At 35.9% G+C, this 23,435-nt stretch overlaps 1 protein-coding gene across 2 annotated transcripts in view; it reads left to right on the top strand.

Moving 5' to 3' along the window:
- The first annotated feature begins 792 nt into the window (after positions 1-792).
- Positions 793-23,435, top strand: part of LOC148661891 (contactin-3-like) — a 79,540-nt gene continuing 56,897 nt past the window's right edge. The window contains exons 1-3 of one of the 2 annotated variants that reach the window (XR_015939639.1): positions 793-1,297; positions 16,994-17,130; positions 22,475-22,601. Coding sequence is in view for 1 of the 2 variants with exons in the window: in XM_088636346.1 (XP_088492472.1) it covers positions 17,076-17,130; positions 22,475-22,601 (182 nt within the window). In the remaining variant the exon portion in view is untranslated. The remainder of the gene's footprint in view (positions 1,298-16,993; positions 17,131-22,474; positions 22,602-23,435) is intronic. The other variant, XM_088636346.1, reaches the window with a different exon arrangement.

Raw genomic sequence — 23,435 nt, 5'->3', positions numbered from 1 at the left:
AGTCATTGGGTTTCTGTGTAAAAATAGTTAAAAAGTAATCGTTAAACAGACATTTAATTTATTACAAAACAGTTACATTACAAGTTTATTGTTTCAGAATTTGTAGGCAGACAGCAGATAAACTTCTTAACAGTAGGGGATGCTGTTTTGCTAGTTTTTTTCTTCAAGCTAACTTTACCTCATCTATTCAAAATACATTTTGCAATAGAATATTGCTGTTTTTTCTAGTTGTTCTGTAAGTGGGTATAGATACAACATTTTAATTTTCAGAAAAAAAACTAATGGAAGTAGTTTTAAAGGTTTGTATCAGTTTGTATCAGGCAAAAACATTTATTGAATTAACTGTACATGTATCACATAAAGTACTATAATTATATAAAAATGCATATTTGCATATTACAAAATAATATTGTCTAATGACAGACATGATTGTTTTATGATTGGTTGTACAATTTGCACCTCAGTTATTTCATGGAAAATAATTAAGTGAGAATAATGTTTTATTCACACATTTATGTATTTGCTTTGTTACAGTATAAATCAGTGCTCTCATTTTATTTTATTTTCTTTTGCAGTCTTTGGACCTAACCTAATGGCTGCATCTAATTTCTAATAGGAAACATGCAGGTGATAATTAGTAAATGTAAATTAGAGTGTCATATGATTAGCAGGATGAAGCTTCAGTCATTAGATTTGTGAGTGTTTAATTATCTTGTGGTTGCACTGAATTTGAACAAGGTGGAAGTCTGCTTCACAACCAGTGGCGCATTTTCTCAATGCATGCCTCCAACTCCACCACAGACGTTCCACATTCTCTGCAGAAGGGCTGGAGTCGTGGTTACAGCACAAGTGAAATGCACAGCATGTAAATCCCAGCACAAAAGCCTTCTTCTCTGGCTTACAATAATTCAGTCAGCCCATGAAATGCCTGCCGGTGGCTGCTGAAAAACTGTCGGGTTTATAAGCAAGTATCCAATCGAGGATATTGGGACAGCGCTGGCTCTGGCTCTTTGTGATTTGTGTGCTAATTGTGTGGGTGCTTTGGGGAATACAGCAGAGAAGCCGAGTGTTTCCTGACTGCATCCAGTGAAGAAAGACATATACACAGTGCTGCTCCGTGGATAGTGGTTAAGTGATTAAGCATCCAGCCCCAGCTGAGAAAATGGTTTCATTGTCAGTCAGCTGTACTGGCAGCCCGTAAGAACTGATTCTGCCTAGTTAATGCAATGACCTGCTCAAAGACTGGAGCTCTAATTTAACAAAAAAGAAGAAACAGCTTTTTCCTCAGCATAGTTCGGTAAGTAAAGAAAAGCCTGACTTACTGCACTTGAAATTTGCTTTTTAAAATTAATATTATTAGGGGAAAAATGTTCAGATTTTTTTAATACTCCTTTTAGTTTTGCTCAGACTTCTTATTCAAAATGTAAATATATATTTTTTTCATTTATCAATATCGTTTTGGTTTAGTGATTCAAACATTTCTTTTTTGAGATTTCTTTTATATAATAACAATGTGGAAAAGTTTTGTGTTGTAAAAATAATACACTGTAAAATTACATTCTTAAAATGTGATGCTTCTTTCAGGCAAATATTACAAATAATTATTTGTTTCTCGTTCATTTAATTGCTATAAATGACCATTACGGGAGAAAACATTATCTGAATTTATTATCTTTTACAAGTGATGTGGTTTACAAATGCCTACATAGTTCAGTTCTGCAAGAATTGTGTTGGAATTTTTCTGTGTCCCACATGAAATCTTTGATACCCTATACTTCATCATACTTTAAAAAGTTAGACCTGATCATGCTTTCTGTATCTCATCAAAATAATATATAAATATATATTAATAGCTTTTTTTAGATAACTGCATTGTGTCAGCATTAGACTTTAAATTAATTTGTCAATTATGCAACTTTAATTCATCATGAAGTTACAATAATGTTTTAGCTTTAAAATGAACCATCAGGAATTTCAACATAGACTATTTTGTGACCATCACCTCATGCATATAATGCTGATACAATAGTCTGTGAAGAGCAAAGTAATGCTGCCTAAGGCTGCTGTGATTTATCTCTCGTTGGTTTCTTTTTGATCTAGGGCAAATATCAGCACTGACAGTCAATTTCTTTTACAGCAAATAACTTTAAATACAGTACATCATGTCCTATCTGTGTTGAAGCACAGTCACATTTTCCTTTCAGCTGTTTGCTCTTCATAACTTTAATTAGTCAGAAAACATTTAATACAAATTATTCATCCACAATGCAATTGATTTCTTTTGAGTCTGTATTTATTTCTCTAAGCAGAAAGGTTTGTAAAACATAGAATCATTCTAAAGGGATTGCTTTATGCATGAGCGTATGTTGTACTTCTGTGTGCACTGCAGTGCCTGGTCATATCGGTATCTTGTGCCAAAATACGCTTCACCTGAGACACGGATGAGACTAATGATGCAGAATATACAGTTTTTGAGATTAATCCAGCTTTTAACTCCCCCTCTTAGCATTTTTCTAAAAGATTAGAAAAAAAGGATCAACCTGCACATACAGGTATATGAGCCTTGTACAATGAAACAACAGATAATGGTAATGCTTCATTATAAGAAGTGCAAATGTATGTATAAAGTCCGTAGTACATAATATATAAAGAACACACTATACATACTGATAAATTAATGCTGTTTCAATATCCTAGTAGCAAGCAACTCTTACTAATTATTCTTTGTAGAAACTTTAAAAAATGTTCAGTATTCTAAAGGTAACAGACTAATAAAACAGTATGTTTGTAGTACACAGTCCTATATTTCTTTATTTTTTTAACCTACAGTATACCAATTTCTTCCATTTATAAACACCTCCAATTTTGCAAAAATAAGTCACTAAGTCAAAGGAATAAATGGAAAATCTTCTGTAATTTTGTTTGAAAATTATAATGCAATACTATCTTTATATATATCTCAGAGAGTTACAAGTAATTAATCTCATTGTATACTAGAGGAAAGGTATAAATTGTCTTGTAACAGCAGGAAGCTGATAGAATATGTTATACTAACTGTAGGTAGCAGACATATTCACTTAATCACAAACAGGCACTTTGAGGACATTAGAGGACAAGGCAGTATTGGGGACTGAACATCATTATTTTTTAAAAGAGAACTCCTCTATGTCCTGGTATCACATGGCCATGCACAGTTGTTTTTGGAAACTATGGAAAGTCCATATTCTCTTTTTACTGGAAGAACCAACACGGTGAAATATGCTTAAGTGAATTTGAATATGGCAAATATTATAAAGCCTCTTATAAAGCCAATTGTCAGGTTCACTTAATGCTTAGTAGAATGTGACACCTTATAACTGGACAGTAGGGGTGCAAGGGTGTAAAGTGATCAGATTCTATGTCACAACATTTCACAAAGAATGAAAACTTTCATACGATTCTTAAGATTTCATATTCCTGTCCCACAGACAGGAAAACTTTCAGAAGATGTTAATGCAATTCGTAAATTGTTAACAACATAAAACATTAGCAGCATATGTTTATTTTAGGTTTTTTTCCCCTTGTGTTAGGAAATCCTTAATATGAGACACCACCCACAAAAAGAAGCTCACAATGGTTTATCAATAAAGTCTATTTTTATGATAAAGATGAGGGCAGTGCAGTTTCTTTCTGGGAAGATGAGGAATGGAAAAACAATCTGTTCAGCAGAGTGTGTGCTACCCATCTGTTTCACGACTTAGTGAGATATTCCTTGATAAGAAAGCTACATTTTCTGCATGAATAGTTGTAAAGTACATTATCTGGTGGAAATCATTGGCAATAGTTTTCATCTAATTTGTGCAACAAATAGGAAGAAGATTAAGAACCAATACAAGATGTTTTTCAGTTTCATTCGATTTTTTGGTAGATACAGTATGGGACTTGTGCTTGAAAAAAATATTTATTTTTTGTTATTACTGATCTTGTAAGGGAACTATGAGTCTAACAATTTAAGAGATAGGACTTTAGTTAATGCTGTAACAAAGAAAGAACTCTAATTTCCAGAGATGATGGACAATTTCAGAATGCAATTGCTTCTCACAGTAGATGTCACTCACAGAGTAAGCAACTAAGACCAAAGGTTCAGTGACTCAATATGTTAGTTCACTGATCTGTTGGGACTGAATTGTGACAGCTATGATAGTAGAAGGATAAAAGAGACAACCCAATCTCCAACATTTCTTAGATTTCCAGTATTGGCAGCATTTTGTTTTTAATTTCACAATCATGTAAGAAAAAAGTAGAAGGTGTACAATGAATGTGTAGTCTCAACTTAATTTAGGCATACTGTATCAATTTACTTTGATTTATTGGTATATTCCTAACTTCTGGTGACCAAATGATGACCGTTTTACCATTAAAAGAAAAAAACATAACATGATTCAGCTGTATTTAACATGTTTAAAAAGCAATTATAATCCAAATAAAATCAAGCTTGATCAGGTAATTTTCAAATAGGTTGCTAAGCATGTGAGGACATAGAAAACAAAAGTAAATGTGATCTTTATTAAAAAACAGTTACATGGCTATTTGCATACTTACTGTAAATTAAAAAATAACAATAAAACTGTATTGTTGTTGTTTATGATCTTTAAGCAATGGCAGACACTTGATTAGCCATTTAGTGTCAGTTTTCTTTTTCATTATATACCAAGGATAATGTTAAACTAACATGCATATACTGTAGTTGCATGTGTTACTGCCAGCTTCTGTGTCAGCAGCACTTGAAATAGGGGGCAGGCATACTTCAATAATTGTTGTGACTTGGAATAGAAAATGGAAATCAGGAGATTAATATTTGAATTTTATATTTTTTCAGTGGCAGATTTAAAAGGTGCATTCTAAAGGCCTGTGATGCTGAATGAATCCTGGAACAAAACAGCAACAGAAGTTTCAGTCTATTGTTAACATCTTCCTACACTAAACTGCACTTGCCAATTCTAATCACTTTAACAATAAATATATTCCACTCCACTGCTTTGTCTGGCAGATATGTGAGTAGGTTTTGCTAAACACAGGAGAGCAAAAGTCCCAGTTTTCCTTCATCTTTGAAAGAACACACAAATCACAAAAATGCCCATGTAATCATTGGATATGAACTGCCAGAAAATGAGATGAATTATGGAAATGTAAATCTTAATTAGCTCTAGCTTTTCACAAAGATAGAACTCTTAAGGAGTCTTTGCATGTACAGTACAAACTCAAAGTAAGCAATGTTTATTGTTTATTGTAGCTAAACTGTAACCAGTTAATGGTCAGTATTCACAATTTTATAACTAATAGTGACTTGCTTATTCTAATCCTGAAATGTGCTCTGTATTATATTGATAGATGATGTAGATGTATGTATGTTTATGTATGTTATACACTCTCTGGCTAAAATATTAGGCACTACAAGTCAAATGAAGAAATTCTCTGAGTGACAAGTAATGAGTAATGAGGTGCTTTAGGAATTTTGATTAATTCATATTCTGTTACATTAATGCTTAGCAAGAACAAAGCATTGGTGACACAATAACAAATCCCGGGAATTAGTCCAAAGGAGAGCCACATTGCTAATTAATGGCCTTAAAAACATTTCTTACACAGGCAGATTAAATTAACTGTGCACATGTGGAAATTAAAATAATTTAAATTAAGAGGTGCTTCTTTACGCAAATGTTTGTGGTGGTCTGTAATAAACTGCAAAGCTAAGTTGAGAAGCAGATTTCCTAGAATCCTTTAGGAAATGGCCGGACAAAATCCTTGGACCAATAAGCTACAAGTGAAATGGGAGCCAGTCATGACTCTCGTAAAGTGTGTAGTTTAGGACCCTGTGCAGACGGTATAATCCGGAAGTGACTGGAGTAGGACATCGGGGGAAAGATGACAGGATCAGGACGGGATGACAGGGGGGTGGTGATGGCAGAGATCTGGTGCTTGGGGGGCATGGTGAAGGTGTACGTGTCCGAAACACTCCAAAGGGGAAATTAGGGTGCAGTCCAAAATCCAGTAGCCAGGAGGTTCATCCGAGACAAAGTCAAGGAACAGGGAACTTGGAACCAGGAACACAGTAGTTAAAATCAGAGGGACGAGGACCTGCGCTCCAAGCCCTGGACTCAGCTGGTCAGGACGCCGTTCAGAAGCCTATGCCCTCAAGCCGTGGACATGGGGCAACTCGATGCTAGGCGGGCCTCTGGGCGTCCATATTCCAATGCAGGGCCCTGAGCTTCAGAATCATGAGGTTTAAATAATAGACGGGGAACAAGGGGCAGGTGAATGTAATAATGAAACTAAACTACAAAAAGGGTCGGAGCGCCCTCTAGAAGACATGACAATAAGCAACCGTATTTTCTTATTTGGATTTTATTTCCTATTTACAACTGCATCTTTGGCATGCTTAGCAAATATATGCATAATACATTAATATGGTTTGTGTGCTAAAGTGATACTCTTCTCATTATATGTAAATGGAACAGCTTCTTACTTATATATGATATTCTATGTTACAGGTGCATAATATTACCGGTTACTCGACTAGCTCAGTAGATCTCTGCTGGCATCTGTACCAATATAAATGAAAAATCAATAGAATGAATACCATTTGGCATCCATGCTTAATTAATTAATTTAATTGAAAATACAATTCTTAGGAGACATGAGGATCTATGAGTTCCACTTAAGAACCTCCTTAAGAGAAACATGAACCAAAATATATGGTTCATAAACATACAGTAGCTGATACCCCTCAATTCTGATTTTATAAAACATATCTGCAGGTAAAACTACTCCATAATGTGAATAATTTCCTTTCTCAAGACTAATTAATTAATCTTTTTTGGTTTGATATACACTTGTGCCAAAATAGACACCAGAGATTAACCATAATGGTTCAGTTTTGCAGCTGTACTGGTAAATAATGCCAGCTGTTGCCTATGCTGGTATAAATCTGGTCAGTATGGATACAAAAGCCAATAATACATGCTCCCAATTTAAACCTCCATATACAGTAGAAAGATTTGTGAGAGCCTCATAGAGTACTGGAGTACTGTTGGTTTGCTGATGTCTGAGGCATGGCAACAGCTTTCAACACATCTTAATTGTTTGTTCTCATCTATTAAACAGTAGACGCACGGTTTCATATTGTTCTGGCATCTTTCTTGAAATCCTTCCTCCACAATAGCTTCTTTGTGGCAGCAATACCCTTCAGGGGAAAGCTGATGGCCCTTTAACCACTTTTCCCCTCAATTAGGAGCAGACAAATGTCTCAACAAACAGACATTCTTATAATTTGCTGAATCTTAGAATCTGTAGCCCCTGATCTTTTAATAGCCAACTATATCTGCTTAGGCTCAGTTATTGTGAAAGCAAAAGCTGTGAAACTCCCATTAAGCTGGTGGAACAGTATGTTGTTTAAATAATTACTGCCCAAAGCTTCTGTACACTAAAACATTTAATGGGGTGTATTTTGAACTGATCTGTAAGCAACAAATAACAGGAAATGCCCTTAAATTTTTCTTTAAAATTATATAAAGAGAAATGTTACATTTTTACTGCTATTGAGAAATGCACTAGTCAGCATTTAATACTGGTTATTCCCCATCCAGTTACGAAACAGTTATTTGTTAACATTTCTTCAAAATGGAATAATGAGAAGCTTTGATAAAAAAAGCACATAAAGACAAACAATGGTTGAGGTGGGGCAACATCCAGTTCATGAGGGATGACAACACCCATTAAGAATAAAATGTGTTCAGTAATGTTTATTGAAATGTTAAGAAGGTTTTGGCCTAATCCATTTGGTTGAGGGTTAAGTGTATGGACAAAGGACAAGGGAATTAGGATCCCCAAAAGAAGTACTGTAGGACCCCAAACCATTAAATTAGAACTAAGACTTAAAATGTATTAAAAAATAAATGACAATGCAATGGCATGCCAGTATGTTAATTGGCTTCTGTACAAATTGGCCCAGGTGCAAGTATGACTGTTTGACTTTGTGTGTGCCTTGCAATGGACTGGTGTCCCATCCAAGTGTATCCTGTGTTGCGCTTGCTGCTTTCAGGTTAAGCCCCAGCTCTCCTCTGGCCCTGTATTGGATAAAGTGGGTTAGAAAATGCGTGGATGGATAAAAAATAAATGCTCTTGTGACAGTACTTCTCTAAGCAGTATCACCTATTATATTTTGGACATGAGAGAATGAGCCTTTTTTCTGTAGGAGGTCTGAAACATAGTACTGTATAGCTCAACTGCCAAACAGTATTTGTTTGGCCAAAGAGGCACCAGAGTTAAGGGTCAGCAGGCATGACTTTAAAAGCATTAGCAATGTCAAGTTTAAGAGCTGGGCATTTTGCCCCGCTGCTTTGATCAGATACATAGCATGGTCAAAGGTTGCGCAACACACAGAATAGCTATTTAGGTGATCTGACTGACTTGAAGAAGAAGCAGTGAGGGCACAAAGAAGAATTGTGTACATCTCCATGATAGCTGTATGTGGAGGAAGTGACAAGGACTCTGCATCTGATGTTGTTATTTCGCCCTGTGAAAATGAAAGAGTGACCTTATGGGTCTTACCACCTGGAATAGGGGATGAGGGTTTGGGAAGAGAGATGGAATGGTGGGAATAATTGAGAGACTGGGCCAACGAGGTACAGAAATCAAAGAGATGGCAGGAGAGAAAGGAGGTCAGGGAGAAGGTGGGACAGAGAAAAGCAAATAGGAAGTAAATGATTTAATACATAACAGTTCAGTGTGCTGTCCATGAACTTACTAATGTATGTATAGCTTAAGCTTCATTACATTACAGTCAATTGCACGAATTATTTTCCAGAAGTATTTAATCTCAAATATAACTACTGTACTGTACCTTTCATTGTCAGCCAATGAACAGCAAAAATTATATACCTGTATAAAGATACCACTATCAGTATTTTTTGCTGTTTTTGAATTAGAATTTGCCTCCCCAGCATGCACCTTCTTTGGCTCTGCCCAGTGAGGGGGGAATGACAGCTCACTGGCTCCTGACCTGTGTTTGCCTTTGGTTTGACAAGTAAGACACCAGGTTGCTTAAAGGGTAGGCCAACATCAAGGCTGTGACACTGAAGATGTATTTGATAAAAGCTTTCATGTTACACAAGACAGGAAAATCGATTTTTATCTAAAAGTAAAAAAAAATATATATAGTTTTACCAGAGAATTAGAGATTGTAATGATATCTAGGCAAATATGCTTAATGGAGTCTTTTCCCTGAAAATCAAGCACAAAGTGTTAAAACTTTTCTACACCATGTACAAATTCTGCTAATGAATACCCCTTTGCTGTGTTGACATTTTTGCACCTCTCTCTTTAAGATATTGTCACCCTCTTTGGCTAATTCCATATAGTAGAGAGAATAATACCTTTATTCTCATAGCCTGGTTGTCATTCCAAGTGAGTTAAAGCCAAAACCTCAAATTGCTCCCCCACAATACTGCTTAGTACTGAAGTTAGTCCAAAGCTATTGGAAAAAAAACCTAATATGAAAAGAAAGCAACATTGAAATCCCATATGGCTTTAGTGACTGGGTATGAAAGAAAATTGTGCATGAAGATCCAGCAGAACTGACCCAGGAGTGACTTGAAGATTATATAATTTTGAATAAATGAACAAAGTTTACTCTTGAGAAGAATGTGTCAGTTTTCATCTATAAAAGTATATTTTCTTCTGACATACCCCTGCATGGCTTTAGTAAGACTGGAATTTGAATGTTTGAAGGCAATATTCTAATGACTTTTTTCAGAATTGCTCTCCTGGAAGGAAAACATTGTGTTTTAAGAGGCAGGGAAGGTGTGTGATCATGGAATTTTGGAATTTGTTTTAAAATCATTCATGGGATTTTTCATTTTTATGGTAGAGGTGACTGAATAATTTGACCACGATGGTGCAGTGGTTAGCATTTCTGCCTCGCAGCACAAGGATCCAGGGTGAAATTCTGCACCTAGGGTTTGGAGTTTGTATGTTCTCCCTGTGTTAGTGTGGATTTCCTCCAGTATTTCCAGTTTCCTTCCTTCTAGTCCAAAAACTCTATGTGTCTGCGATGTGATGGACTGGCATCCCATCTAGGGTATAATCCTGCCTTATACAGTACCTGTTGCTTACAAGAATAGGCTCTGGCTCCCCTGTGACCCTGAATTGGAGCAAGCTGTTAGAAAATGGATAGGTGGATAAGAAAGCTGATTTTTCATGGATTTTTTATATTTTGGGGGGTTGTTTTTAGATGTGTTTCAAGATTAAAGGATATTTATTGATTGCAGTCAATATTTGCTCACTTATAGCTATGAAAACATCAAAATGTAATGTTGCTGTCTTCTCAGATACCTCTGAATCACAGCCTGAACACAGCAATAAACCCCCCCCCTACCATTGTTAGTCAACATACAGTATGGTTTACTTTCTGCAATCCATTTCCCTCACTGTAAAAAACATAAAACTCATTTTTTTAACCTTCTGAAGCATAACTATTAGTCTACACAGTGTGACGTGAAAGGGAATTGTTTTGATAAAGCAATTAAAATTGAAAGCAAGCATGATGGAGTTGGAATCTTTGTTAGCTCTTTGATCAAGGGTTAAAGAGCACACCCACAACACTTAACTGAATGAGTCAGACGGCGCTGCACTGTAAGTTAGAGTTTGCTGCACAACAGAAATAAGAATGGAGGAAATACATCATGTTACATTTTTTATTTATTGTCTATTTAACATATTCAGTAAAAATAAATCAATTTTCAGAAGTGGTGTCATAGTAGGTGGATATTGTGTGACTATGGTCAATTCCATAGAGATGCCTTTTTTATTTTGCTTATATCACCTGATATACAGTATCTGCAACTCTTTTTCGTCTTATGTGTAAAATCCCTGCAAATACTGACATTCTGGTCAAAATTAATAGACTCCAAAAATGCCTCTAGGCACTAAATCTGGGTCACTGACATTTATGGGTTAGTACAGCCATTGTTAGAAATTATTTCCTAACAAAAATATAACGCTAATCTTTTCACATTCTCACATAAGTATTCTTTGCCACTTCTAGGGCAAAACTGTAATTTCAATGGCATTTAATAGGTTCTTTCTACAGAATTCTTTCTGTCTTTCATCAATTCTCAACTTAAGGAACATTAAAGCTGTCACTTGGAGACCTATAAACATGACATGTGAACTGGATAAAACTTTCATCCAATTTCATCTAAGCAAATATATGAAAAGATTATTTGACATCACTGTGCTGAGCCAAATCCTTCACCCCTTCCGAAGTTTTATGCCTGGGGAGCAACAAATGCTAAAAAGCAGCTAATAGCTTATTCTCCCTTACCAAAAAAAGCTAAAGTTCAAGCCTAGAGAATATGAAGATGCAAGAACATAACAATCTCAATTATCATGTTTGGAAAAAACGAGCATTATAATGACAAACACCCATCCTAAAAAGAATAAATGCTTCTTCTGCATTAATAAAATTAATTTATGAAAGAGGTGTAAAAACAAATCCCAGTCAAGACATCCCAGTCCTAGCTAAAATACTGAAATAAAATCTACGTAGAAGCCAGCATTTTATTGGCATTTTAAACCTAAAGATAAAAATCATTTAAAAAAAAAACAGCTACAATAATAATACATCTCATTACAAAATGAAATATATCATTTGGGTGGGCATGGCATAACATATTTAAAGCTAAAGAACTACAGTATATGCAACATTTTAGCAATTAAAGATACACACCATAATCCTGAAAGGACCTTGTTAGATGCATACAGTACTGTATATGAACCAGTTTCACTGGTCAAAGATTTTTATACCACACTGATGAAACAGCTGTTCGTGACTGCTGTCTTTGGCTTTATACTGTATATGTGAAGTGGAATTAATCATCTGTTTAGGTTGTTCTGCTGTCTACTGTTGTGTTGAGAAACACTGAGGCCTAATTAATATTCCCACCCTGATAATTAATCTACAATGTATGTGTTTTGTAACCCATGGTCATGTCACTGCTCTAAGTAATTGTCACTTGAAAAAATGAAAAATTAAAAAACATTCAGCTCTTGATCTAGTGAAAACCACAGACATATCAACAAAGTGCATCCATAAAATGAATAAACTCGGTGTTTGGTTAAAGAAAAACAGATTAGACACATTAGAGTTATAAAAGGAATAATGTATTCAGCTGCATACATTATTCCTGCATGTTGTTATTGAGTGCTGTTTCACCACTTAAAACTCAATCATCACGATCATGAACTAAAATATAAGTTGTTATTATTACTTCAAGTTATTTGAAGACATGGGAATGCTTTTAATTCCTGAAACAAGAATAACATTAACAAAATGATAAACAAAATATACTTTGGTTACTTAACTATTTGACCAAAATTATTAGAACTTCAGAGAGTCTTCAGATGAGAAATCTTTTGGTCCATTGAGCACATCTGATTCTGTTTCTCCATTGTTGCATATCCAATACTGTACAGGCTACAGTACATATTCCCAAAGTATGAAATCCCCTTGCGACTGCATAAGAAAGGTGTTAAAGAAGAAAAGGTAAAGAAGTCAATCCGTCTTAACCTGCAAGTTTTTAGGTGGTGGAGACTACTTAGCGAAAATATATTAACTCCAAACCCAGGACCCTTTATTATTATTAATTTGGCTGATATTTTTTATCCAACAGAATAACATTTACATCTATTGTATTTAAAAAGCAGGGCATTTCACATCAATGAGTCACGGCATTGCTTTGTGCAAGAATACGACAGCATGTGTTCCATGAAACTGCAAAAAAGTTACAAGACCAGAGCGCAAACCACAATCCATTCACTGGTACATAACCCGAATATCATGCATGATCTCCTATAAATGAATGAGGGGGTGGTAAGTCATTGTCCCCAAATGCTACTTTACTAAGCCCTTTTAAAAGAACTGTCTGTCAACCTAAATGCAGTAACAAGAATATTGGTGAGCGAACATTAGATTGAACATTAGATTAGAAAACATCTAATGTTCAGAAGAGACATTGTTTACAGAACTAGCATTTTTGACAGTTAACAAGACTGCAAATAATTATATAATTAATAATAATTCCTTACACTTATATACTCTAACACTTTTATGGACACTCCTCTCAAAGTGCTTTACAGATAATCGGGACTCCACTCAACCGCCACCAATGTGCAGCATCCACCTGGATGATGCGGCGGCAGCCATAGAGAGCCAGAACGCTCACCACATACTGTACTGTATCAGCTATCAGTGAGGAGGCGAACAGAGTGATGAAGCCAATTCATAGACGGGGATTATTAGGAAGCCGATTGATAAAGAACAATGAGAACTTTGGCAAGGATGAAGGATAACACCGCTACTCTTTCCGAGAAACGCCCTGGAAAGACCACAGAGAATCAGGTCCTCTGTGTTATGTCCCTGTCTCTATACTGGGGCACAGACCGTGGGGTGAGTGCCCTATAATGGCCCTACTAACACCTCTTCCTGCAGCAACATTAGCTTTCCCAGGAGGTCTCCCATCCAGGTGCAGACCAGGCTCACACCTACTCACACCTACTTATATTAAGTGGGTTGTTAGTTGTGAGTTGCAGGGTGATAGAGCTGTGTTATGCTGATTTCAGCGGGTATACTGTATGCGAGTGTGACGAAGACCGGGAAGCCGTAAAGTGGTTATCAGGAATCGTACTCAAAGGAATAACATGGTGTCCAAAAACCAGGAAAGCACTCAATTCATCAAGACCACAGTCAAAACCCAAAAGGCAAGTACAAGTAGGCAGTGCAGAAGTCCAAAAAAACAGGAGACAGGCTGAATCACAAAAGAAGGCTCTGAAGTGTATACCAAGAGGTACAACCCAATACTGAGCAAAGGTGGATGCAGATGGCTGGGCTTAAATAGAGAGGGAGGGAGGTGTGGTCATGGGTTAAAGGGACCTGGTTAACCCACGCCATACCAGAATAGGTGAAGCAAGGCATAAGGGTGTATGCGCCCTCCGGTGGTTGGATGTCAGTACCGTAACAAGTTGCTGGCAAATGTGAATAGAAAATTAGTGTTCTAGTTTATACTCTCTTTTATTTTTGCAACTGGGTCTATTCAAGAGGCTTAGAACAGTAGCTATTGGTGTCCATATCAATACCATTTGGTTTTCTTACTGTTCATGTTCTTCAGAGTGGCATGTTATGTATAAATCAATGCAATTTCTTTCTGGCATTGTGTTATTGTAAAATATGGTATTACATTTTTATTAATCTTTCAATCAGTTTTAATGTCGCCATCTTTTCTGACTTTGTTACTTTTGGTTGGTGATAGTGATGAAAGTTTTCACTGACAGAAGATTTCTCCTAACAGGCTTCTTTTGACCTTTGCTCTGTTTATTTTGTTTTTTTTTTTTATTTAAGGTGATATCTTGAAACCTGGCAGGCTGTTACTTGACAGAATTTAAAATGGGAAAAAAATTAAGGCTTGCAAAACTTCCCAGCAAGTGGAATTTCAGTGAGAGCAGCTCCTCCAATCATATAGTAGCTAACACTACACAGTGGGACTAACAGCAGAAATAGGAAGGCGGTAGCAAATTCACATCCCATTCAGAGGATTGTGTGCCTGTTCCACATCCTTTCTGTATTAGTAATATATTTTTAGTTTTTTATGTATAAAATAAATACTTGTACAGTGCCTTGCGAAAGTATTCGGCCCCCTTGAACTTTTCAACCTTTTGCCACATTTCAGGCTTCAAACATAAAGATATAAATTTTTTATTTTATGTGAAGAATCACCAACAAGTGGGACACAATTGTGAAGTGGAACGAAATCTATTGGATTTTTGAAACTTTTTTAACTAATAAAAAAATGAAAAGTGGGGCGTGCAAAATTATTCGGCCCCTTTACTTTCAGTGCAGCAAACTCACTCCAGAAGTTCAGCGAGGATCTCTGAATGATCCAATGTTGTCCTAAATGACTGATGGTGATAAATAGAATCCACCTGTGTGTAATCAAGTCTCTGTATAAATGCACCTGCTCTGTGATAGTCTCAAGGTTTTGTTGAAAGCGCAGAGAGCATCATGAAGACCAAGGAACACACCAGGCAGGTCCGTAATACTGTTGTGGAGAAGTTTAAAGCCGGATTTGGATACAAAAAGATTTCCCAAGCTGCAAACATCCCAAGGAGCACTGTGCAAGCGATCATCTTGAAATGGAAGGAGTATCAGACCACTGCAAAGACCTGGCCGTCCCTCTAAACTTTCAGCTCAGACAAGGAGAAGACTGATCAGAGATGCAGCCAAGAGGCCCATGATCACTCTGGATGAACTGCAGAGAACTACAGCTGAGGTGGGAGAGTCTGTCCATAGGACAACAATCAGTCTTACACTGCACAAATCTGGCCTTTATGGAAGAGTGGCAAGAAGAAAGCCATTTCTCAAAGATATCCATAAAAAGTCTCGTCTAAAGTTTGCCACAAGCCACCTGGGAGACACCCCAAACATGTGGAAGAAGGTGCTCTGGTCAGATGAAACCAAAATCGAACTTTTTGGCCACAATGCAAAACGATATGTTTGGCGTAAAAGCAACACAGCTCATCACCCTCAACACACCATCCCCACTGTCAAACATGGTGGTGGCAGCATCATGGTTTGGGCCTGCTTTTCTTCAGCAGGGACAGGGAAGATGGTTAAAATTGAGGGGAAGATGGATGCAGCCAAATACAGGACCATTCTGGATGAAAACCTGTTGGAGTCTGCAAAAGACCTGAAACTGGGACGGAGATTTATCTTCCAACAAGACAATGATCCCAAACATACAGCAAAATCTACAAAGGAATGGTTCACAAATAAACGTATCCAGGTGTTTGAATGGCCAAGTCAAAGTCCAGACCTGAATCCAATCGAGAATCTGTGGAAAGAGCTGAAAACTGCTGTTCACAAACGCTCTCCATCCAACCTCACTGAGCTCGAGCTGTTTTGCAAGGAAGAATGGGCAAGAATTTCAGTCTCTCGATGTGCAAAACTGATAGAGACATACCCCAAGCGACTTGCAGCTGTAATCGCAGCAAAAGGTGGCTCTACAAAGTATTAACGCAAGGGGGCCGAATAATTTTGCACGCCCCACTTTTCATTTTTTTATTAGTTAAAAAAGTTTCAAAAATCCAATAGATTTCGTTCCACTTCACAATTGTGTCCCACTTGTTGGTGATTCTTCACATAAAATAAAAAATTTATATCTTTATGTTTGAAGCCTGAAATGTGGCAAAAGGTTGAAAGGTTCAAGGGGGCCGAATACTTTCGCAAGGCACTGTACATCTCAAAACATCCTAAAACAGAAAAAAATACATGATTATCATTCATTATTCATATAATGAAATAGAAGAATATACATATAATCTGAGATTTTTTCTCACAAATTGGTAGCTTCTATGGATGCATTTTGTTTGGAATGAAAGACAAAACATAACAATTTTGTATGCAGGATAACTGCCAGATTAACATAACCTTTGCTGTTAGGTGTATTTAGTATTGCATTTTAGTTCACTTCTCATCTATTAAAGGTCTTTCCTTCATATGTAAATGCAAATCACATTCCAAATGACAATGGGATGGAAAACATGTGGCCACCTGCTACTCATGCGCAGGCAAAAATAGCAAAAATAGCAACTGAGAGAAAATTAATTCAGGAAAGCGGGCTATTTACAGCACAACAGTGTATTGGAATTCTAAAATATAATTTTTTGTGTTAGTGTTAACTTGTTGATATAGTTTCTGTTGTGAAAGTGGGTCATTTCCTTTTTTATCTCTCTCACACATTGCCTTTTTAAACACCTTTTATTACATGAAAATGGGTTAAATAAAGATAAATAATATTTATAATATAATATAATATAATTCAAAGTTTGCAAGAGTAAATGCTTAGTGTATCTGGCACTAGATGGCTTACTATTAATTTTTTCTATAATTACTTTTTTTCAGATTAAGGGTCTTGCATTCAAGGGAAAAGTGTTCTATTCACAAGCGATTGGATGAGAGTCTTCTTTGCCCTTGGCAACTGAAGATGATGTTACTATGGAAACGACTTTTCCTGCTATCAATCATTGGCTGCCTTGCAGGTAAAATGTCTTACTACTTCTTTTTATTTAAAACTGATTCCTTTGCAATATTATTTTATTTTAAGAGTATAATGCAATTTCCAAATGACCAGCACAAGGAAGTCATTATTTTCAAAAACATACAATGCACACTTATTCTGATGTTTAATTGTACAGTTTTAAATTAATTTCTTATTTCTTGCATTTTTTTTTACTATGTTGGATATGTTTTGCAAGTTTGAAACCGGATAGTTGTTTAGTTCAATATGGATGACTGATCCATAATCTAATCACATTAGCTGAAAGAATCTTATTGAAGTTAAATAGAACAGTTTCACAAGTGACAATGATTTGGCCAGTCGCTGATAGGACTGAATTTATAAAAGCCAGTTGTTTAACTGAAATCGAGATCCTTTGTTAATGTTATATGCATTAATTTCCTTCTACACATTTTTCAGAAATATGTAATGCATTGTACAGTAATTACTGTATGATTATGTTAAAATCATAACTGAGAAGAACAAACAAAGTGCCCTTGTCATTAGTGCTTATTTTAGCCCTTAACTGAGACTTTACGGAGTTTGATTACCCTTCTGGGCCAGCGTAAAATTTCACAATATTTCTAAAACAGAGAAAACTGAAATGTTCATTTTATTCCATTAACCATGACCTTTTAAAGTGTTATGGTATTTTAAAGGTCCAACATGATATGTAAAGATTTAATTTTATGTGTATTATTCCTTTCGCCATGGATCACGATTTCAGACAATTACATTTTTTCATACTGTCCCATAGTTAAACCATGCCTATTTTAGCAGAAGATCTTAACAGTAAAAATTCATGCCAGATAAAGATAAAGGTAAAGAGCTACAAATTAAAAACGAAATTTCAATGTTAATATTGACAAATAATCTGATGAGTTTACTGATAAGTTTAGGTTTGAAACTAACCTTTGTTTTTAATTAACGTATATAAAAGTAAGTTATTTAGTTGTCAAACAGCTTATGTGATTCATTTCATTTCACAATCACATTTTTCAGATTATATGTTTACAAACGTGATCCCTTTCAATTAATTCCTCAATTACAACACCAAAATTGAGAAATGTTAGATCAATGATAGAAAGGCCTATCCATCCATATAAAATAGATAGGTTTTGAAATAACATTTAGTATGCAATTATGTCAAACAATTACATAGTACATTAACTCTAAGATACACATTTTTCAGATCACTTTTTACAAAACTGTCAAAATAAATCCCACGGAATCAATAAATCAATTATAATATATAAAGTAGTGAATCTTTCAGACCTGCACACAGACAGAAAACTGAAATTTTCCACGAGGGTTTAGAAAATTGTTAAAAAAAAGATTTTAGCATTCAAGAGCAAACAGCTTCCAACTTATATGCTAAACATTTGTAGCTTAAAGATGAAGAGAATGAGTTAGTGGAAAAGGGAGTGCTGCAATCAAAGGCCTTTTGACCTAAGGATGTTATAAATCATGTAGCTGCTGAACACCATTCTTATTAGATCTAAAGGTATAATTTGACACTACTTCAAAGTACACTCAAGTGCTGCAGAAGGTATCTATCATTACCTATAAGCACAAAGGGCATAAAGTAATAATAAAAATAACTTTTGCTTTGCCTGAGAAAGAAAGCTGTAAAGACAGGAAAGTATTTTGTGCCCTTAAGTTGTATACAATATTTTTTTTCCTGTAAATGAGGACTGGGGTGCCATTGTTAATAGCCATAGTCATTTCTTTGGTTTTTTTTCTCTTGGTCAATTTCTAAACATATAATCAATGTCAACAGCAGCATTAATTCAGATGAAGATTGAAGGTAGATAAAAGTTATAATACATAACTTATTGATATGGTTGAAGCTGTAACTAATGAAAGGCTTCTACAGTACATGTGCAATTGAGCTGTTCTAAGACACTGAATATTTAACATTTCTCTACTATAACATTGTCTGAGAAATATGCTGAAATCTTTCTCTTTTTTCTCTCTCTCTCGTCACTGTTTTCTGAGAATGATATACTACCTGTAACGAATGACATTCACTCCAGTCAATTATTCGACTTTGATTTAAAGGGAAATTATTAGTTTGGATTTAGAACAATGGGTCTGACAAATAAATGCAGATGTGTAAGTGCGGTTTTGTCAAACATATTGTCATACCTTAAATATTTTCCACTGGGTTTTGCCTTTTTAAGTGCATTTCTTACTGATGTTGTCTTAGGAACGTTATGCTCTCTTAGGGGACATAACTGTTCTGTTTCACCTTGAGAAAGTCTGTGGTCACAACGTGAAGCAATTTAGTGTTTTTAATCAAAGAACTTGTGAGGAAAAAAAATAAACTACTCATTTGTCTTATCGTAGGTGAGATATAACAGCGACTTATTTCTAATGAAGAATAGTGACAACACTGAGCATCAAAACATAAATGGTAATAATGAATGTGCTCAAACAGAAGCAGGTCATGCATAATAGGTGTAAGAATTAATTGAAGTTTTCTACTTGGTGTTTGGAACTGAAGAGAGCATAGGGTACATTCAGTGTTTATCTTACTGGAATTCCCATTCCAGAGATGTTGGAATGAGAAAAGAAATCCCACATCAAATAATGATCGAATAGAAAGCGTGAGTGATAGGTCTGTTGGAGGGTGTCCATGAGTTGTAACATGATGATGATTACCTGCCATTGTCAGGTAATGAGGCCAAAGCTGATAAACTGTAGTCTAACAAAAGAAATACAATTTCCTTAAAACTTTCCTGCACTCTTGGAGGTATATTTTAAATCTAGATATTGGATACCCAGGCAACATAATGTAGAAAATACACCTAGTAATTTTAATGGGGAAATATTTTTTTTTCTCAGTGTGCAAAGTCATACCTGTCAGCCCATTACTGCACAAAATCTTAGTATTCAGTGCTTGTATTTTATGCAAACAATGACCTTCTACGACTCAAGTATACAAATGCTTAACGCTTTTTAACAATAATAATTAATTTTTCCCTTTGCTTTAGAGGAAAGGGAATTTATGCTGCATTCTTTCATATACTTTGCAAAGAATGAACCTTTTAACCTATTGAATTATTTTGTTTGAATTTGCTGTCATTTAAAATGCTAATGGATTTGCAGTGCATGTTGTCCTATGATTTTGTACTGAATGGACATACTATAATGAAATGTACAGTATAGCATGAAAATGCAGATGATTTTTTAAATTAAAATTAGGTCTGCGTGATGTGTTTATATACAAAGAAAAAGTACCTGATAAATCAGAGTATACAGTGCACATGAAAACAAAGTTCTGTATTGAAAAAATATGGAATTTGTATTTTTTAATGACCTTTACTGCATCATAAGCTCATTCCAGATCAATAACATAATACATGTATGTTCTAGCAGGAATCTGTCTCTTTCACACATCAGAGCACATACTGTAATGGTGATGATGATGATGACGATGATGATCAGGTGCTGTTCTTAGAGTATATGCGCAAATTTTATGTTTGTATAAAGCAAATTGCTTTTTGGAGTATACTAGCATTGACTTTCTGATGAAGAGAATAAAGCTCAGTTACTTCATAGTCCCAGTTATATTGACTGCATGACATTCTAATTGTCTCCTCCAGTGCTCCAGTTCTAGAGGGATATGGATACCTGGTCATTTACAGTACAGTCCACGTTCAAGGTGCTAACTGATTTTATTGAAACCAAACTCCTTGTGACCTTTAGTGCTTTGCACATTATTTTCTGCATACCCTCGGGTTTTTGAAGTGCTGAGTGATTTATCGGTCATTTATATATGCAGTATTTATATAAAAGGGGGTAATTGAGCAGGAAAGCACTTCATCTCCACTGTTTTGGGAAAGATGTGTTTAGAGTACATTCATGATGCATCATTATATGACCAGGCCTTAAAAGTAATTTGTATAATTATATTTTCCTCACATATAATTCACTTCACACACAATGTTTTAATGTAAAATGTAATCCCACTTGTGAAAAACAGGGACACAAGAAGCAAGGATATTAGGTGATGTCACAGTAATATTTCTCTGTGTTGTATAAGATTCAGTTGAAGGGTTCAGTCAGTATGAAAATAACTTGCAATGTGAAGTGAAGTTTCTACAAATTCGGAAACAGCTCACATTCGCCCAGAAAAATCAAAAGCAATTTCAACTGATTTATTTTTATTTTTTGACACCAAAATGTGACTTCTTTTTCTGCAAACATTATGCAACTTGTTAAATTTCCTTTTATCAAAAAGTTGTCAGAAATTTAACTTTTTTTCAAACATGTATTTACTTAATAATTTCAGCATTCTGCATTATACTGTAAGTATAATATCTGCATTAAAGACTCATAGCAGGAGAAGCCGTATATATCATACAGTATACTGTGTACAGTATACTGTGCAGTACATGACCACATGATACTCATAGTATATCTCATATACATTTATAAGTATATCTGTTTTTGTTTCTCTACTATTCTGTAATATCATATTATGAAAAGCTTACTTGGAAGAAGTTTGAAATACTGCAATGGAAGCCTGTGGGCTCTACAACAAAGCATTTCTTAAACTCTGTGTATATTGATATTGTGAAAATCACTTGACATTTTTCCTAGCAAAAACTGTATCATACGTCTTCATTTTTTAATTATCTGAAAGTATATACTGTTTATACATCTTATAATGCATACATTTTAATGAACTCTTCATCCAATCACTGTCTACCTATTCTGTTTCCTGTTGCATTGTTATTGGAACATATAAGAAAAGATATGGATCTTGTTGAATCTAAATTAAGTTATTTTCAGTTTCATTGAAACATTGCATTGTGGTTTCTCTTCCTGCAAAAAAACACCTCCCTGGTGTCATGCTTGATTTCATTATCAGTTGTTCCAGATGTGATTCTGGTTAATGTTCTTAAGCGTCTACACAAAAGGAGATAGACATATTTCTCAAAGAAAAAAAAGAGTGGCTTGTCTCTAAAGCCAGATAAATGCCCTTTACTTCCAGGCAGGTAAACATGCTTTCAATGTTCATGCACTAATGAAGGACATAATGGACTATGTAAAAGGAGACCCACGGAGATCATTTTATGCTGAAAAATGCTGGTTATTCATGTTAATTCCAATCCAACCAGTCTTTTAACATGCATATTTGTGTGCTAAAAAACATTATCTGTGTAATCCTGATATAAATTGCAGCTTAGCCAGAATTACCTGTCTCGATACGTAGTCTCTTTTAAGTTAGTACATACAGTATGTTAAAAACATTGAGAATTATCTAACACAGCACTGCATGCAAACAATTTTGTTTTGTATGTTTTTGTTCTGTACAGAAGACAGAGTATTCAATGGACCAAGCTGGGTGAATGAACCAAGCAACCTCATTCTCCCTATTGATTTACCAGAACAGGAGGCAACCTTGACCTGCGAGGCCAAGGGGAACCCTGCTCCACAATACAGGTATGTACCGATAACTTTCAATTTTACTGCTTTATAGAAAGAAAAACAATTCTAGTGTACGTCACTTTAACTTTGAGTTTGGCAAATACAGGTACATCAACTAAAATGTATTTCACTTTGTTTCAACTATGCTGGCAAATAGAGATTCTGGTCTTTGCCTGATAAGCCACGGTCAAGGAATTCTGTGACCTGAATTTGCAATCAGCTCACCTCTGATGCCCAGTAACTTAAAATGTGTGAAAGCTTACAGTAGATCTTTGTTTGTAAACGATGCTGGTCTTAAATATGCATGAAGACTTTTTCATGGCTGTGTATTTCTCCTTCAAGTGCTTTCCAGCCCTTTTTTCTTCTGCCTAAGAGAAGAGAACTGTCACGATCGCTAACCCCTCCTCTTAAGGGAGCTCCAGCTCTTCCTCGTTCCCTCCTATTGTTTGCACCTGATCCCTATTCCCGTTCCCCCTTAAAAGCCAGGCGCTGACGCTCATCCGGGCTCGGCTCTGATTTCCATATCGTGCGAGTCCGGGACCAGGAAGCGCCTGGTCCCGTTAAGGTTTTAACCTCGGTTCCCGTTCCTGTTCCCCGTCCGCCGGTTCCGACCCGGCCTTCGTGGTTTTTAATTCCTTCGTCGGATGGATCTCCTGGTTTTGGACTTACCCTTGCGTTTTGGATACTCTATGGATTACTCTTGGATCGTTCGCCTCGGCCACACCTCCCCCGTGCACCAGCGCACCTTGGACACGCCCCCTGTCTTCTGCCCCGTTTTCCTGCATGACATTTCCCCAGTGTTTCCCCACTCCGTCGGACTGTGTCGTCCGCATAGGGTCCGGAAAGAAC

The sequence above is a fragment of the Lepisosteus platostomus genome, chromosome 6 (genome assembly GCF_059453375.1).
Source record: "Lepisosteus platostomus isolate fLepPlt1 chromosome 6, fLepPlt1.hap1, whole genome shotgun sequence".
NCBI lineage: Eukaryota > Metazoa > Chordata > Actinopteri > Semionotiformes > Lepisosteidae > Lepisosteus > Lepisosteus platostomus.
The sequence above is the reverse complement of the archived record's forward strand: the minus strand, read 5'-3'. Positions and strand labels throughout refer to the sequence as shown.